The sequence below is a fragment of the Perna viridis genome, chromosome 2, assembly GCF_037379345.1.
Source record: "Perna viridis isolate PV_CMFRI_1.1 ecotype Kerala chromosome 2, ASM3737934v1, whole genome shotgun sequence".
Taxonomy (NCBI): Eukaryota; Metazoa; Mollusca; class Bivalvia; order Mytilida; family Mytilidae; genus Perna; species Perna viridis.
The window spans coordinates 17242863-17262593 of record NC_142446.1 but is presented as its reverse complement, the minus strand read 5'-3'; the positions used below and the strand labels follow the sequence as shown (position 1 = coordinate 17262593).

Here is a 19731-nt window from a genome sequence, read left to right as displayed (position 1 = left end):
ACTAGCTCATTAGCTATCCAATCCCCATGAGTTTTTTTCAGTTGGGCGCCAAATGTAACGGGAGAGCATGATTTGACTCACAAAATTATACTCTGCCACCGAGGATCGAACCCTAGACCGCTCGGTGACATGCCAGCGACAAACCGATTCGGCTAAAGAATCGATCCTTTATTCAAATTAATTAACTGGCTATTTAAATCTCACTAGCTATTACAACGACGGTAAGCCGTCCATCCACACAAATAAAAAAGAGGAGGGTTGCTGGGTCAGAGGAAATTCGGATTAGTGATACAGATGTTGACATCTAGTATTCAGTATATAATTTGGTGTGGCTGTATCTTTCTTCTTCTGTCTTACCTGCTCAGCTGATACCATCAAAGGTTGTCCTGGTCTAGACAAATAGTTCACTTTTGCGGTAGAAGAGAGAACATCCTAGTGTTATATGACTAATCTGGTACCCAGGTCAATATCATAAACGACCCTAGGACCGCTAGTTTTGAGAGTAACTTGTGGAACGAAAATGTTACCCGGGCTGCCAGGTTATAATATGACGTGCTTCAAAGCTCTTTAACATGATTTTCTTTACTCCGTAATTTAACATTATAGATAAATACAACAGATATTAAATGACTCCATCTTATATGATTGGTTGACATCAATTCGTGACTTTTATCATTCCCTTTTATACTTGACTATTTCGCATTATGATTGTTTGCATCATCAAGGAGTTTTACAAGTGGTTTTGGCAGTTTCCCTGTAATGTAAATATTACTAGATATTTTACATTTAAATCGTAGAAGTAATTTTATCAAACTTCTCTGAAAGATTCGCTAACTGGTGAGAGATCTTGTAATTTAGTTGGATGAAAAAGACTGTTCAAGAATTCAGAAAATCTTTTTTTTTCTTTGGGCCAACACGACTTCCTGTTTCAGTTATGGGTTCCTCCAAGAAACAAATACAAATAATTAAGTACAAATTACTTCACTTAAGTAAAAGTACTTGTGCCTCTTACGACAACGTGGTGAGAAACTCGTGTATGGAGTTGATGATGAACAATTAACAAGAGGGCAGGCTTATATGAGTTATTCAACATTCATCGTATAAATATGTTTACAGTTTGGAAATAGAAAATTTTCATATCCTGTTTAACCCAACAGTTTGTCCGGTGAGATCATATTGTAAGAGTCTCTATTCGACAGAATAAAAGTTTATTTACCTAATATTGAAAAACTTAAGCAACAAAAAGCAAATAAATGGTTGAATACTATTAGAACAATACAACACTGTAAATTAGTCTTTACACAATAATTTCAATTTACCGTTATGGAATAATTTTCTGCATTCTGTTCTGAACGTTCTGTTCAGTAGACTGTATATTATTGGGTTTATAAAATTAGATATAAAATAGGACCTGACACAGAGATTATAAACTACTTCATCAGGTCCTGAATTCATATCCACAAATGCAACTTTTGAAAATCGCAAAATGTTAACAATCAAATATGGAACAAAACTAATTAAAAATGCAATGAATACTGCCAAGAAAATGTAAGTGGTTCTGAGATATCGCCTGCTTGACTTTCTTCTAAGTTTTACCGGACTATCTGGTACCGATCTAGATATGTCTTGTGCTTTACCACTGTCACTTTCTGACCGAAAGTAATAAACTATCTGTTCCTTCAGATGGGTTAAACTGTTCGATTTGCGATCCTTTTTACAATGTTTATTGTCGTCCTCTGAAAATGTCGTCGATTCTTCTTCGCTCATTATAGATTTCATTCTATCCGTCGTTGGTCTGTCTCCGCCAAACATTGTCCTTCGACGATTTATTTCTCGACCAATGCGAACATACAGAGTTACAAATATTGAAAAAGTGATGAGAAATGCAAATATAAGAGTTCCATAATATATAAGAGGATACGGAGTTTTCTTCATTTCGTCTGCAGTCGAACACTCTTGACCTTTGAGGCTGGGGATTGGCGTCAAGGCCTTCTTTAAACCATAAATGACTAGTGCGGGCCAAGAGAGAATGGCTCCTATAATCACCGACACAAGACACAGAATCTGCACTTTTTTCATCGGAAAACTTTTCAATGGCTTGCATACTTTGTAGTATCTGTCAAAAGCAACGCAGATAAGTATAATACATGATGAGATTACGGTAAAGCTCAATACAAAGCGGAGAAATTTACAGGCTTCTGCTGATTGAAATATGAATGGTTGAAACAAATCAGCCAACTCAGATGGCATTCCTATGCCACATGACACTAAGTCCAGTATTGCTAAATATAGTATAAAATAATGTGATGGAGCTCGTTTGATCTTAAATATATACACAATACAAACTAAAGTATTTCCTATGATTCCCAAAATCATCATCACGATAACGCATATAATAACTGGAAGCAGAACCAAAACTTTCTCATTGTTTAATTTCAACAAGAGATTGTCCATTTCAGCGTCAGTCAAGTTGGCACTATTGTTATGTGTGGTATTCATTATCACGATGTTACATCCATATATTCTCTTGATTACTAATCCATACTGCGTCTTTCTATTTTACGATGTCCCGTAACAGGAAATACCTACAACAGAAGGAAGTTTAAAAATGTGTTATCTTCGTATTGCGATTTACTTCCTATACCTGGCCGTATCTTATAGAATACCCAAAATTTTATACGCACTTGATATGAATCACCTAAAGGTATATTAAGGTGGAATCGATAAAATAAATCTAAATGATGAAACACACATAATAATACCATACAACATTATCTGTATAATCAAGTGGCTGTGATAAGTAGTTGCAGAGAAAACTGAAACGAAAAGTTGTGGACGGACGGACGAACGAAAGAACGGACAGACGGACATCCTGCATGATCACTATGTACCCCTCCCTCCCTTACAAAACTTCTTTTCTAAGTCAACTCTCCCGAACTAAATCTATAGTTTCCATGGGTCTCCTTTCTTTGAGAAAACAAAACGAACAGTCCATACATCCTACAAATTGTTGAGGGATGTTGATGAATTATGGCCATTTTCATGCTCAGTGATTGGAAGTAATCATTTCTTTTTCTTAATGTTTATAATGGTATATAATAACAAATGTATAGTATCTTTAAATTAAAACGCCAAAATTTAAATCAGTTTAAAATTCAAAAACAAATATTGGTTTATATATAATTCTTGTCAGTGTGTTTAGGTACTTTTGAACTTCAAGAAGCAATAGATGACGTTGAAATCTTAATATTTGTGTTTTTTACCTGTTCAAATTTAGTGATAGTTAGGTTGACATTTGTTCTATACGATCTATATTTCTCGAGAAAACTTTATATTTTCCGAAGTGCGACAACCGGGAATACTGGTCAACGTCTTGTGACAATTGTATCATTCCATGACTTGACAGAAATTCAACCAAACCCGTGACGACGCCCTATTTTTAAATGCGTATAGCACCATGTTCATTCAAGTTTGCGCGTTTCAAACTTATGATATTATTATATGATACACCGACCATTTAGTATATTTACTGTAGTTTTTACTTCTTGAGTCTAAGTGTCCCATCAAGTCACGAGTTAGATCCCATTTAGTCGGATACAAAATATAATGTAATTGTGAGGAAAATTATACAAAATAGGACAATATAAGTATTTACAGTATGAGTTTGTCATTAAAAGTCTCATCAACATATTGTCAGGTTATACCTTTTCTAAGTACAAAACGTCAAAGTCACTGGAAAATGTGCGTATACGTTTTGCATTATTATCCACCAATTTTCGACTTAGTTTTGTCATGTAATTAAAGGACTAGACTTGCGTTTATTATGAGTAGGCTTAGCACCGTGTAATTACTGTAGTGTATAATCCGTCCTCGGGTCCAACAAAAGATCTCTATAGTTCGGATCATTATATACTAGACTAGTTAAATCTCTATATGTATGTCTTTGCACAGAAACCTTCACATTTTGTTGTGTGATTTTATCTTACGGTGTCAACTCGGAAGAAACGAAAATCCTATCTTTTAAATCTATGTTGACACAAAATGAATAAATCGATGACTTTTTTTCAATTGAAACGTGCGTGACTCTGTTAGTGACTTTGATATCATTGATATTTGTCATCAAAAGTTTATCCTGCTTCAACTCAACTTCAGTCAAAAAATTTCATCTTTTTTCCTATACTCATAAGTACACATTTAACTAATTATTCTTGATATGAAAAAGTACTCATACCAAAAATTTTTATTGACATACATTGTATATTTTATTCAAATGCTTTTATCTTGAGTCATTATTTCATCGCTGCTGGATTTTGCTGATTAACAAGAGAATCGCTTCAGTCGTAAAAATGGAATGGTTATCATGTCATATTTTCACTTCATTGTAAGCAAGAATCAACCAGCCATCAACGTATACATTACCTTTTAAGATAATTTTCATTTAATGCAATAACATACGTAGACACGGATATTTACCTTGTTTTGTTTATAAATCCATATAAACTATGATATTTATATAAATGGAGATTATTTTCCTCACATACCTGTCCTTACAAATCTTTAAATATGTAGAAAAAATCTTACCTTTCCGTTGTATGATTTATCGGTTTTTGCTTCTCCTCCTTGGAGGTACGAGGACAGTTCTGGCCCGTCTCCAACTGAGTACTGTATCTTGTTGACGAACCATTTAAATGAAGTATTAACCCTACTTGAAATCACGGTTTGATAATGATAATATTACACATCATACGGCATATTTAAGTACTCAAAATTAAATGATATTAGAATAATGACCCACTTCCGTTCAGTTTACCAACTATTAAATTAAATGTGAAAACGACCTTTAAAAACTAAACACGTATGAATATCACAGTGCTTCCTTAACACTGCGTCCAAAAAAAGACTGATAAATATCGAACCATGTGACCTGAGGGAATGGTCCTCTAAAGTATATAGGCCAAGAAGAAACATAAAGAAAAAGTCATTGATCAGACAGTAACCATAATCATCTACTCGCATTTAAAATTGACATAGAAGCTAGATTTGGACTATTTTACTGAAAAAAAATGGAAAAAGAAATAACAACTTTATCGGCGGCAATGAAACTTCAAATATTTTATGGATCCGTGTACTATTACTACGGTACTAAGGATCCAGGGGAAGGTGCAGGGGGCACCCCCCTTTTTATTGGAGGAGTAATTAAGGGAACTAAGATTTTAGCGGAAATCAAAAGTATGTAATCCAGAGACAAAGACCAGACATGGAAAATAGACAAACATAGCAAAGAACATAAATAACCAAAATTATACATGCAAAGTAACAAAAGTAAATGAGCAACTCGGACTCTACTTAAAAACTGGGAAGATGGACCAGGTGCATCGGTAGGGTAAGCTTTTCTAGAAACACCTGCTGGGTAGCTCACAAAAAGTCGTCCAGGGTTGATGATTGATTGATGATTGATTGTTGGGGTTTAACGCCCGAGCAGCAATATTTCAGCTATATTCAGGCGATGAACTTGAAATGGATGATAAAATGAACATGAAATGATGATGAAATGAAAAATGGGATGGGACACGAGGACAATGGGGGTCGCCAAATTTTGATTGCCACTGGAAATGTGGAGAGGTGGATAGGGTCGGGCTATTTAGCCTTCAGTGGCGGAGACCTATGGTTCCTACTCCGGAAAAATACCACAGAAGGGTTCTTTAACGTGCGATGAACGTGACGTCTTTCCCAACACGTTGCACCACTATGGTTTGCGGTCAGCTTTTCCGTATTATAACCTGACAACCCCAGCATGTAACATGCCAGGGGTACCCCATTCTACCACCTGGGGCACACATCCCAGTTGCTCTGTGGGCAGAGCGCCTAGCCCTCGGCTAGGTTCCTGAGCACTATTCAGTCGCCTTTTACGACAAACTTAGCGCTGTTACGGGCCTATTCTTTTGACACCCAGACCCGCACGGGTCCAGGGTTGACGAAAAAGGAAAGGAAAACCATGACACGTTGAACAAATCAGTCATTTTGTCATTTTCATGTGGAAAATGAACTAACATGGGAAATAATATCCTAGCATCCCTTATTCTGAAGTACTCCGGCTGGTATTCCTGCTTTTAAAAGTGGATCCCCCTCTGCACGGACCATTTATTTATTTTTTTTGGGGGGGTGGGGGTGGGGATGGGGTAGTATACCTTATTTTTTGTAATTCTGGTCCACATCTTGTCCATGTGAAAATCATTTTCTTTTCTCATTTATACGGAAAAAATAATTTGATACATCATTAGTGTAAGTGAAAAAAAATATAAAAAAATAATAAATCTTTGAGGTCTCGATGAAGAGCTGAATGAAATGGACACTAACTTATTTTTAATCAATTTGGAGAAAAATCGCATTACTTTTTTTCATTTTCTTTGTTATTTCTTCTTTGCATGTAAGTTGTCTTTTTATAAATGTATGAAACACAAGTTATATATTTTAACTAATGCTTCAAATAATGTTTACATAAACATGTTGTCGATCAAAGGAGAAAGACTGTAAATCTAAGGTTTCATCTTTGCACATGAATGCTGTAACGTTTTAAAAACTTTTTGATATGTGTAATCTTTTATTAAACACATGTGAAAATTGTGAATTTGCCTTCTCTATACACCAGCCAAGTGTATAGAGAAGGCAAATAAGAATATGATTATTACAAAAATATATTGTCTGTGAAACCGAGTACAACAAATGTAATGGTATACTATAAACTTGGACGTTATCGTTTGTTTTACCCGAGAATGTTCAATATATTGAAATATTGGATAAAATATTGTCAACTGAAAATTGTAGATGTAAAGAATTGTTATATTTATCCAAGTGGAAAGTTTGTGTGAAAATATAAAGAAAAAATAATAGGGTACATCAGCTTAAGAAGACATTATTTAATCTAGGAATATTATTTCAAACACAAATACGTTAGTTTAAAAAAGCATACTCTTTAATGAATTTTGTGTTGTTTGACTATTCCTACTTGGAGGATGAGAGAGGGAACTGAAGAAAAAAAATTACACTTAAATGTCGCTGATATTTTTTCTCTCCAGTCAACGTTGCTTGCACTAAAATTACGTCAAATAACCATGTGGGCATTTTGTTTAGAAATAGGAAAATACTGTATATATGTAATACGTTTCTGCAAAATTTCATAATAAAGGGTCTCAAATAATGTTTTGAAATGCACATTTCAAATATATATGTTAGGAATGTTTAACTAAATTCACTAAAGATATCCCAGGCATGAAATACATTAAGACACGCTCGAATTAGCTGAAATATGGAAGTGGACATTTTCTTTGGAATTCGTTAAAATGGTAGAATTTATATTGACCAGATTGTTCTTATTCCCGGTTCTATATTAAATGCACATCAATGATACATGTATTTTCATTTTTATGGGTAGTTTGCCGTTCGTTTGTTGTGTCTACATCAATAACTTTATCTGGAAAGTGACCATACTGAATGAAAAACTACTCATACGGCCATAGTCACTAACATATAAGAAATTCGTGGACTTTTGCGTCGCTTCCTGCGAAATTAGGGTGTACATCATGCGTTTCGTTTTTTTGTTTAAACACTTTACCGGTTCTGTATGCAATGTTAAGTTACAAGTCTTCAGTCATTTTCAACGATTTTGGTGACAGTATCGTGTCAGAATCCGATTTCAGCATTACAATGTGCCGTTTTTAGGTATAAAAATGTTAATCTATGCAAAATATAAAATATTATGATATCTGATAAATCTTACTTTGGTTTACTGTTGACTGAGACTCGCGAAAAAAAACAAACAAACAAACAAAACTAAGCAATATTCATAACATAATATTGAACACCGTGCGCTGTGTGTTTCTAATTGACAAAGCTGCGGCTACACGTAACCTTACATGGATCTGCGGAAGTGTCACGTGTTGTGATTAGTTATTACTAGTATATGGAATTAACCATGCCATATGAGTAACCCATTTGATGCAGATTTGCATTGGATTTAATAAAATGCATTTTGTTTTACAATATTTGCAGAAATAAATTTGTAATTATTATTTTAAATTTATGAGATTTGCCCTCATGGGATTCTTTATTATTCCATGGGATTTTTTTGTGTCCCATGGGAATTTTTTTCTCCGATAGGACTTTTCTCTCCCATTTAAGTAAGGAAACCTGGGGTAAGGGACATAACTCTTGAAATCAATGATATGTTTGCTTCATAGTCAATTTCATCAAAGCCTCTCAAGCTTTCATTTGAAAAAAAATGAAATAAATCCAAGTTACTGTGATGCTTACACGAGACTGTGTAGAATGGTGAGTACAAACGTTCCAATGATTTTTTAAGATTTGTGGCTCACCCTAAGTCTACTTCGTTAACATGAGTATCAAACAATGATTATGTCATTTTAGATTATAATATCGTTGTAATGCTTTCTTTTCGTATAAGTTAAACATTTATTACGGTTAAATCAAACTGCATGAAGATCTCCATTGTAAACGTTGATCGTCAATTGATTTTATTATAGTAAATTGAATAATAAAAGGAAGCAAAATTCACATGATAATATTTCTATAGAAACCCTGTATGATCGCTTCAAAAATCTAAATGAAAGTACTGGTGTATATCGAATTCGAGGGTAATGCGAACATCATTTCCATCGAGGGGGATTTATGGCTAAATTCCCCAATAACTGAAGATAAAATAATAAATGTCGATTCAAATGACAAATATGAAAAAGCGTTTGGCTTTGGCGAAATTTTGAATAAGCATATTAAAAGCACGAAAGAATGCCTGATGCCAATTTATCTAAAACTATTCAATTTATTAATAATATTAGATACTGTCATTGTACCCGAAGGCAGACTAACTGGAATAATAATAACGGTGTATTGGAAAAAAAAGTTCAAAATGTTATCTTGATATGTATAGAGGGATTACGCAAAATGCATGATTCAGTCAAGTTTTTTTACTGCTGTACTGAATTTAGTAGTTTCAAGCTGAGTTTAGGAAAGGACACACTACTGTCGATGATATATTTGCTCTTTATGCACTTTCATTGCCTTTAAATGTGCCTTCGACCCTGGCGGTCTACTTTACGGCAAAAAATACGTAAGTCAAATATCAAAGGAAAAATATTTTATGTAATTCATGGTATATATCAAAACATCAAGTGGCAAAGAAATTTCTGACTGTTTTACGTCAGACATTGGTGTAAAGCAAAAAGGATTTTTTATACTTATTCCCCCTATTTCCTGATTGACTTTTAAGATATGTTTTACAGAAAACAGTGTCGAAAGTCTTAGAACATTTTCTGATGTATGTCAAGTCTATAGGAATATTTGCAAAATTGATTATCATTCTTTATGCTGGTAATACCACACTGTTATCATAATCATAATTTGTGAATGAAGCAAGAGAGCTTGACAAGGTTTAAACATACTGGGAGCGTTGGAAATTAAGAGTGGACACGATTAAACTAAAGTTATAGTTTTTAGGCTAGAAACCACTAATTCCACTTCCCATAGGCTTCTATGCTAATTTCACAATATTCAATGGCTTCTCTGGACTTTACCTTAACTTTAACCTGCAGAGGACTATATATCAGCATGATTCTACATATGTCAGCTCACAATCCTCAGAATAGCATGTGGGGTTAACAGACTTGCAGTGCAGTACAGGTCACCGGAAGTGAAGGGTCTATAAATAGCATGGGAAATCCCAGTGTTTTCACAAGATAGGGGTATATTTAGAAATCATTATGGAGATTAGCCTTCACATCACAAGAAGCAAAATGCACCTATAAAATGTACAGAAATGTTTTTCCTTTCATGAACTGTTTAAATTTTTTTAAATAAGATGAGAACTTTTTTCACTGCACTATGAGGAACAGGGGTAATTTGTGCGTAGGACTATTTTTGCGTACGTTCCAAATGCTCATTGGTTGAATTGGTGGTCTGTAACCTAAATTATTTTAGTAAACGGAAATTAATCACAAATTCAATATTAATTCTGTAGATATTGATATTGTAGACACTTATCCATATTTAAACGTGTTATTTAGTTACAGTTTAATTTGATTTGTAACAAGCTTTTTGATTGGTTGGTTCTCTTAGAGCAAACCAGGTTATTTTGCATACTATGGCGTCCTTTATCGTTTTGATTGCGAAGCCATTCTTAATATTTGGTCTGTCACACATTAGAATAATCAGTTACCTGGTTTGGGTCTGTTTACACTCGGGGTTTATCAGTGTAACTGTATTTCGTATAACCTGTTCAAAAACTAGAAACATGCCTTAAATAATGGAAGTTTTAACAGAACAAACAAAAGGGTTACGCGACCAAAGCCAAAAGGCTTGAAATGTATTCAAAATTTAATAAAAAAATTAGTATATTTGATTTACAGCTTAAACATTTTGACTTATCAACAAGTCCAATACTGTTACATGCAATCGAAGTTTACGGTTTCGAAAAAAAGAAAGATTAAAAGAATACATTTACAATATTGTAAGAACATTTTGAAAACCCACGTTCAGCTAAATGATTTACGGAGAATTAGGTCGTTTTTTTCAAATTTCAGTATCAAATGTAGACTGCCAATGTTTTGGGACAACCTTCTGTCAAACAATACAATAAAACTTTCTTCAGTATGTTATTTTTACATTATATATAGACCCAGACCAATTAATGTGGATTTCCAATGTTAAATAGATTTTTGATGATACTGGATCATCGTTCACCAAATATCATTAGAAAAGCAAGTATTAAAGAGTAATCAAGGGAACCAAGATTCTAGTGGAAATCAAAGAATCCAGGGACAAAGACCAGACATGGAAAACAGACAAACACAACAAACAAAATAAAGCAACTAAAACAACACATACATAGCAACAAAGTAAATGAGCAACTCATACCCCACTAAAAACTGGAAGCATGGACCAGATGCACTGGTAGTAAGCATCCTCTACTTTTCTAGAAACACGCGCCGAGTTGCTCATAAAAAGTCAAGTCCGGGGTAGACGAAAGAGTAAAGGAAAACTATGATACGTTGAACAAATCAGTTTTCATGGTGCAGATGGATACATCGTAACGATCCACGAGTTCATGATGACGACCATAAAACTTCTGTAGTGATGACTTCAATCTTGTAGCAACATAACCCTGTTCCAGACGCCTAATTGTATGAAGTCTAATGCAATACAACAAGTCTGTATAGTTACTGCAAGCTGTGGCATAATGTATGAGTTGTGATATATAATTTTTTTTATAAAGTATAAGAAATCTCTACCAAGAACTATATATTTGTATCTAGGTGTACCAACTTTTTCGGAGAAACAACGATGTATAATGTTTTCGAGTCGGGATTTTAACTACCAAAATCCTTTAAAAGGATAATTTGGGACTACAGTTTATAAACATGCTAACTTCCAAAAATGTAATGATTTAATCTCTAACTTTGATTTGGAATCAGTTATGTCGGTGAATAATGATGTGGATCAAAATTGTCAGAATTTTAATGATGTGGTTTTTTTTAAAATTTATTATCGAATGTGTCCCTCAAAGGGAGATTACCATTCGTCCAAATGATAATGTGTGGTTCAATTCTGAATTGCGACGCGATATCAGAAAAACAGTTGCGAGAAATTCTACATCAGAATCAGCTATTAGAAAATATAAAAAAAAAAAACAGCGGAACCATGTTAATAATGTTAAAAAGCATACCAAAGAGCAATTTTATCGTAACGCTGATAGCGTATTAGATGAATTTTCTGGTTCTAATTCTAAATCTTATTGGTCAATGATTAAAAAACTTGTAAAATGTCCAGGGGAGTCAACTATGATTACTCAGCTAAAAACGCAAATGATGAATTAATTTCGGATGATCGTACAAAAGAAGATCTTTTGAATAAGTATTTTTGCTCAGTGTCTATCTAAGATGATACGGGTACTGAATTACCAGTATTCCAGAAAAGAACCGATGCTTCCTTTGAAGAACTTCAAATTACTCAAGTTGAAATTCGTGACATCCTTGGAACTCTTATGTTTGGAAAAGCTTCGGGTCTTGATGGTATCAGTCATCATATGCTAAAAAATACCAAAGATACAATAAGTTTTCCTCTTACAATACTGTTTAATATTTCTTTATCGCAGGCAAGCTTTCCAAGTATGTGGAAAATTGCTAGTGTAATGCCTCTGTTTAAGAAGGGAGATAAATCGGAAGTTCAAAATTATAGGCCAATATCATTGTTATGATCTGTTGGCAAGGTATTTGAAAGAGTTGTTTATAAGCATGTATGTAACCATTTACTTACAAACAACTTATTATATAAGTATCAATCTGGCTTTATACCAGGTCACTCAACTGTTCACCAGCTGATAGAAATTCATCATAGAATTGTTATGTCCTTAGAAGACAAAGGTTTAAATGCAGTCGTTTTTGTGACATCTCAAAAGCCTTTGACAGGGTGTGGCATCTAGGACTTTTAGTTAAATTAAAAGCTTATGGTTTTCATGGTAATTTACACAGATGGTTTGAGAATTATTTTATTAGCAGAAATCAATTTGTTTTCATAGGAAACTCTAGATCGTCAACTTTACACACCAATGCATGAGTTCCTCAGGGATCAGTTTTAGGACCCTTGTTGTTCCTAATATACGTCAATGATATGGCAGACGAACTTTTAAGTCTTGCAAGGCTGTTTGCAGACGACAAACCACTCTCATGTTCCTCTCAAAATCCTCATACTATCGAAGATATTTTGAATTTCGATTTGGAAACTTTGGATTTGTGGTCTCGTAAATGGTTGGTGAAATTCAATTCTCAGAAGACATAAGCATTGCTTACTACTAATAATGATATAGATGAAAACGATATCAGCTTATTATTTAAAGATGAAAGAGTACAATTTGTTTCATCGCACAACTATCTAGGCGTTACTTTTGACAGCAATGGTAAATTTCACACGCATATTCTTAATATTGTTGTACAACAGCACCATTTGGCTAGTACTAGTAAATCATTCTTTTTTAACACAATAAGAGATTGGAACTGAATGTATATATTAGGAGAAGGCATCAATAAGTTGTACAACTTGTGTCTAATCTAATTGTCTTTGACAATAAAATATGTTTAAATTCAAAATTCATTCATATATATCAAAAATTAGAACCAGTTTCCATGATAAAAAAAAACACTTCTCTCTCCAGTCACCTTGTAAATATTGTATGTCTATTATAGTTAAGAAATGATATAATTTTTGTTGTAGTTCATATATATGTAATTGTCGTCATTATGAATACCACTATAATAATTTTTTATACCGGGAGAGGACCTCAATAAGGTTGTATAACTTATGTCTAACCGAAGTCCTGGCGACTTCTACTCAAATTTCAAAACTACTTTTTTGCCAAGATATTTACCAGCTTACAGAGTGCAGATAAACTAGATTGCTTTTCCAGGAAAAAAACTTCTGCAGTCAAATTTTGGGGAAATAAAAAAAAGAAAATTAAAAGTTTTTTGGTTTTTGTTGGTTTCGTTTTTTATTTTTTATTTTATTTTTACAAAAGTGTATGTTTAAAGTTACATTAGCCAGATAATTTATATTGTTTCGCCCTGCTCACAAACGGAGAGTGGATTATATTCGAACATGATATTTAGTCTGTTTCATAAAATAAACAGTTTAGATCACATAGAACATGATAATTTAATAAGTTTACTACAACATAAAAGAGTCGTAAAATATCCAGAGTCCTTGCAGAGTACTTGTACCCGATGCGTCGTACAAAATTAACAGTTGTGATATCATTATGAACAAGTTTTGGTATATTGATCGACATTGTAATCCATTTTCTCCTTTTCATGTTTCTTTATTTGCGCTTTCGCTGAAATAATTCTCATTTTAATGTAAGACAAAGTTTGAAGTTTCAAGAGTATATCAATAAATACAAAGATGCTAGGATAGCTTGCGTAGAATTCTCACTTAGATGCGTCACAAATTCAGGACCATGCATGGCCCTTTTCCCCCAGGGTCCACATGATTGGAGAAAACTTGGTTTTACCTACTTTAATGCAGTTATAAGATTGTGAAATATTAAGCTTTATTCTTGTAAAAATAGAGGCTCTTTGTAGAAATATATGCAAAGAATATACATAAACGGCGCTGAAGTAATATAACTGTGTGATTTTTTCAAAATGTGGCACTCAATGAAAAAAATAAAAAATAATGGCATAATTGTGTTTGAATTAAGGGTCCTGCTTTATCCACTTAAAAAGCATTGTTTCTCTTGAATTAACACAATTAATTAATAAAAAGCATGACCAAAGTACACTTTCGTATAGCAAGTATTATTAACTACAACTCAGAAACCAACAGTTCTGATTTATGGTTATGAATCAGTTAAAACCAAATTTTGTTCAATATAAATTAAAATTGATGAAGACCGAGGCAAAGCATATATTTGTTCTCGTTTATACACTTGCATAATATATAAATGATGATGAATTACTAGTATTAAAGCGACTGATAATTATGATGTATACATGTTAGTCACACAAATGTGAGTATAATAAGAGAATAATTAGCAAGCATAATTTTTTGAAAGAGATCAAACTTTTGTATGTTCTATAAAAATAGTAATGGGTAGATTTTTGAACATTTTAATTGAGTAAAAAGGAAATTTTAATGAACCTACAGTTGTATATGATAGCAACTATTTGCAATTCTTGCACCAAATTTTTGCGACTATTTGGCACATCTATAGTATTAGTAGTCATAACAAAATGGAATACAACTGACGACTTTGTTAACAACCTATATGTAATTCGTCCTTTTTATTGAAAACTTGAGAAAACTTAGAACTAAAGAACCGAAAAATTTTTTTCTACAATTTTGGATGAAGTAAAAATGTAGTTACGAAAGATTTTGGGAGAAAAACTCGTAAGACTCGGTTTAACATTTGGGTTCGTGACTTTTTAACATACTAGTATTGGCAACAGAAAGTAATTACATACAGGCTCACATAGTTTAGCGAAATTGTCATGGACTTAAGAGTTACTAATATAAAACGGTTCTTTCTTTCTGCTGCCGTTTTTTGTTTTTGTTTTTTTTTAATTCAGGTAAGATAGGGTAAAATTTCGTGTGGGAAGAAGGGAAAAGTTGTGCAAACAAGGGATTATACTGTATAAACATTGACTAATTAACCTGTAAATAACTGTTGAGATCAGGCAAATGAAGTTTTTTTGTATGTTTTATGGGTAATTTCAAGAAAAAGAAACAAATATAAGTAAGTATGTTTTTATTTATCTATTTTATAACACTAAGTTCACAGTAGTGATATAAAATTAATAAATAAATTAATAAAAATATTTACTTTTATTTTGTAACTAAATATTGATTGAGGACAAGTTAATGAAGTTATTATGTGTTGTTTTCTTAAGAAAAAATATATACTAAAGAAACTATATAACTATTTTTTTATCATTTAATAATTTTAAAGCACTAATGTAACAGCAGACTCAAGTAAACATATATTCAACTACACACAATAAATAATCACTAAAACACATATAGCACACAAATTACACATTAGTTACACACAAGTCTATTAAAGTTCATGTATCTATTCGAGGTGAAGAAAGTGGTATGCTGCATCCCCAAACTGTATGGTGGTGATTTCCTGGTTACTGTTCTTTAGGTCAGCTAATCTGCGGTGGATCTCGACGTACTTTTTCTTTTGTGTTACCCACATGTTTCAGTAGTTTGATGAGATTGAAGAGGTTAGGACGTGGGTGCTGTGTATGTTTCTTCAACTTGCTGTGCCAGCTCTTTAGATGGTTGGTAGTCCTTGGTCCTTGGTCCTTGGGTTTCGTAGTGGTTTCATAAGTGTCTGTTCTGTTCTACCCAGTATGTTGTAACATAGTCTGCGAATGGAGTGAAGTTGATGTCAGTTTCGACCTATTATATGTCTGTGAAGGTATTAAACTATACATCTTCGACTTCAGCAGTAGGAATTAGTGGAAGTACAGCTGTACGACGTACTAGTTTGTGGAGGTTGTCGTCTTCTTTGTATGGAATCTGTATACCTGTCTCTTGCGCTTTTCTCCACATTGTTTGTGTGTAGTGAAAAAAAAACAAGCTTTTGCACTGATGTCTGGAAATACTGAGTAGGCTACATTTCTCATGGTAACTCCATAGTCAAGGAAGATAGTGATAGACTGTAGTTGTAGTTGATGTTGTTGGCATACATCTTTGAGTACTGTCAGGAACCTTGTTTAGACGAGTTGACTTTTAGCTGGAAGTAGACTCTAAACTATTGCATACATGGCGCCGTCAATCATGGCATGTACAACTGATAGAGGAGAGTCAGGCATAAGTAAAATGTACCATATCCATATGTCGTATCTGCAGCTGCAAAGTGTGTAAGGTTCTTTTGAGTACTGAAGATCAGCATGCACACGGCTGTGTTGTCGTCTGCTAACAAGAACAGGTCTCCTTTCGTGGTCTGTGCCCGTATACCATTTACGTTGACATCATCCACAGTTTTGGGTAAAACTGGTACAGTCTTCTTGCATTTGTTGTACATGGCATTCTTACACGATGGAAAAGTTGGAATATTCTATACCAGTTGTTGTGTGTCATCATCCCAGTCGTTGTTTCGGAGTTTTACCAATTTCTCTTTGTAAATGGTTGGAACTGGCGTTAGTTCATCAATGCAGCGAACTTTCATTTTCTGCATGACCCACAAGTGGCGTGAATCAGATCCGGTTCTCTAGAATTCAAAAGACCTTCAAGTTGTCTTTCTTTCAGTGGTCTTCCTTTTTGTAGCAGTACATTAACTTCTAACTTCTACATGGTCACATGCATGAGATTATAAAGTCAGTTTTACATGATCTTATGTACCAATGCTTTTAAACAAAGATATGCTTATCTAGTATTAGGTACACAGAGAAAAGGCTTATTTTGTGAAAAAAAAAAATGATTTTAAAAAAAGGTACTCCGAGTTTGGTGTTGTTAAAATGTTAAAATTTCTGGTTGATTCCAGTAGACCATCACAGTACATATGGGAACGACTTATGTGCCACTTTTGGCCGGTCTGTTCCTACGTTTGTATGAAGCCGGATTTTTACAAGGGTTATTACAGAAAAAAAGAGAAACTAGTAGTCCAGTCCTTCGATTTTGTCTTGTAGATGGTGTGTCATCTCTAAATAGTTCTATTTTCAACCATAAAAACTGCGAGACTAACTTGATACCCCCACTCCCCCATTTGATAATATGCTCCTTTTAACCTCCATATTGATTTTGAACAAGTATTAAAATAGGAAGTGCTCAATAGAACTACCGTTTATAATAAAGATTCTGAGAAAGTTTCATTAAATTCAACTCAGTGGTATAGGTCGAGTAACGGATAATAGTTGGGTCCCCCATGTATCCATATTCACAAATGACAAAGTTCATTTTTTTGCCATGTGAAAACTCCAAATTAATTCGGATCAAAATCTAAAATGTGCCCAATGGGAACATGTAATCAAGATTCTGTGAAACTTTAATTCCAGTCCATTCAGTGGTATTGGAGCAGTAGCAGATAAGAAGTGGGTCCTTCATGTCCCCATATTAACAAATGACCATGTTTTGCTATGCATGTGAAAACCCCCAAATTACTCGGATAAAAATCTGAAATTAAAGGTGCAAAATGGGATTCTGTGAAAGTTTCATTCGATTCCATTCAGTTGTATAAGAGGGGTAACGGATAAGATATGCCCCCCCTTGTGTAACTGAAGGACGGACGACACCACTATATATCACCCATTTTGCAAGTGAAGGTATAATGATAACCTACATCTAATCTACCCAAATGATGTAAAAGTAAGTAAGTAGTTATTTTATATTTATAGTCTTGTTTCATATTAACAACAAACATAAGCTCCCATCAGCTTTTATAACGACTTTTATATTAAATGAATAGACTCAAGATACAAGTATAAAAACATTTAAGCATGCAAGCATACATAAATTAAATAAGACACACAATATAAAATGAGCTATAGTCAATTAGCAAGCTGAAGCAACATACAGTAAAACTAAGCACACAGTAGAAGCACTATAAATCTAAAACGGCACATGCATGAATATAAAACCAAAAAAACAAACTCCACATACGTTTTACAGCTGTTAATGAGTGTCCTCTACAACCCTCAGCTTGTCCTCTACAACCCTCAGCTGACTGACAATCAAAGCCTGTCCTGAACGTAGCTTGGAATGGACTAAAATTTATCAAAATGTTCACTTAAATTGACTGAATATAAATAGCACGTGAACTTGAAATAAAGAGAAGCTGATAGATAATAGTACACAAATAATACAGGATTTATCCAAGTGCAAGGGGACCAATATTCTGATGAATATTTCCATGAATTACTCAGTATTGTACATAAGATTGCAAGCCCCTTGATTTATGACAATGTTTAAGACGCTTCCTAACAAGTAAAAATTAACGTGAAAGATATTTGTTAGCCTCAAAATGAACAGTCTAGCTCTGAACAGTTGCCAGACACAAATAATACTAGTCAAACAGACCCAACACAGTGACCACAATTGTAACTGTAGTGGTGATAAGACATACCTTCATAGGTTTGAACTTACTATCTGTCAATCAGTTATCAAGCTTGATAAAAGATGTACAAACAACACTTAACAAAATAATTGTTACCATTCAGGTTGTAGACACTAAAATACAAAACCTTAGTACATTAGAAACAGAAAAGACAAACGCGGTCACTGGTGGATTTATTCGAAACTTAGAAAATAAAGAAGTTAAATGACGGAAAAAGTGTTCTTGAAAATCAAATTAAGATTGAAAAAGCAACAGTAAGTTTCAAAAGGAGTAATATGAACATTAACTTGCAAGTGAAAAAAAATTGTTAAAACAGACAATGGACCAAGTCTTACAAATATCTTCTGGTACCAGAGAAGAAACTGAGTCACTCAAGAAAAGAATCTCTTCCAAAAAACGAGGAAATTGACGAAATATTAAAATATGGTGAAGGAATTCAACGGAAAACTGAACATGGCAAGAAATGAAATTTTAATTTTTTAAGCAAAAGATATCTACTACTATTACATGTGCAAGCTCCACAGATCAAATTTCACAACAAGATCAGTAACTTCCATCCGTCCTGCTGATTGGAACTTCAGATTGTGAAGGAATAAAGCCGGGAAGACAAGCTTACTAACTCTGCACAAGTCAGCAAAGAATATAATCATCTGGAGACGATCTTTTTCGGGATGAAAAAGAAAGTCTCATAAACCAGGGGCGTAGCTAGGCCTAAATGATGTGTACTCAAAACAAATCATTAGGATCGCGCCCACCTCGGAGAGGTAGCCTTACAACAGGGGTCTGGGGTCGATTACCATTTTCTGGCACTTCAATTGCTGTTAAAAAGAATATATTTCATGAGACTCAGTTTGAATTTTGACTGATATATGAAACATGGCGTGTCTTCAATGAACGGCGGCTCCGCCGAGGAAAGTCTTACGACAAAGGATAACATTGTACGCAGGCCCTGCGAAATACATTGTACTACATTGCATTTTCAGCTTATATTAGCAACATGAAAAAAAGACTTTAGTAGAAAAAAAGACTAACAGAGGGACCAGACAATCCTGACTTTGGACAGGCGTAAAAAAGTAAATGCAACAGCGAAACCGAGAACGAGACTCGAA

General features: G+C 33.9%; 1 protein-coding gene and 1 pseudogene across 2 annotated transcripts; both read right to left on the bottom strand.

Moving 5' to 3' along the window:
• Positions 1–1191: 1191 nt before the first annotated feature.
• LOC148623862 (alpha-2Da adrenergic receptor-like) lies at positions 1192–4872 on the bottom strand. Of its 2 annotated transcripts, none has more exons than XM_088566113.1 (2): positions 4582–4872; positions 1192–2585 (listed from the first exon to the last, which is right to left on the bottom strand). In XM_088566113.1, exon 2 carries the CDS (start codon positions 2497–2499, stop codon positions 1291–1293), a length of 1209 nt encoding a protein of 402 aa, XP_088422239.1. In that variant the 5' UTR covers positions 2500–2585; positions 4582–4872; the 3' UTR covers positions 1192–1290. The 2 variants fall into 2 exon arrangements, with proteins under 2 accessions (XP_088422239.1, XP_088422240.1); XM_088566114.1 differs by lacking the exon at positions 4582–4872 and adding an exon at positions 3264–3286.
• Positions 4873–15631: 10759 nt separating this feature from the next.
• On the bottom strand, positions 15632–16747 carry LOC148623861 (uncharacterized; annotated as a pseudogene).
• Between the last annotated feature and the right edge of the window lie 2984 nt (positions 16748–19731).

Excerpts from the sequence above, each read along its gene's own strand:
- LOC148623862 (XM_088566113.1), bottom strand. The coding sequence starts at position 2,499 with ATGAATACCACACATAACAATAGTGCCAACTTGACTGACGCTGAAATG.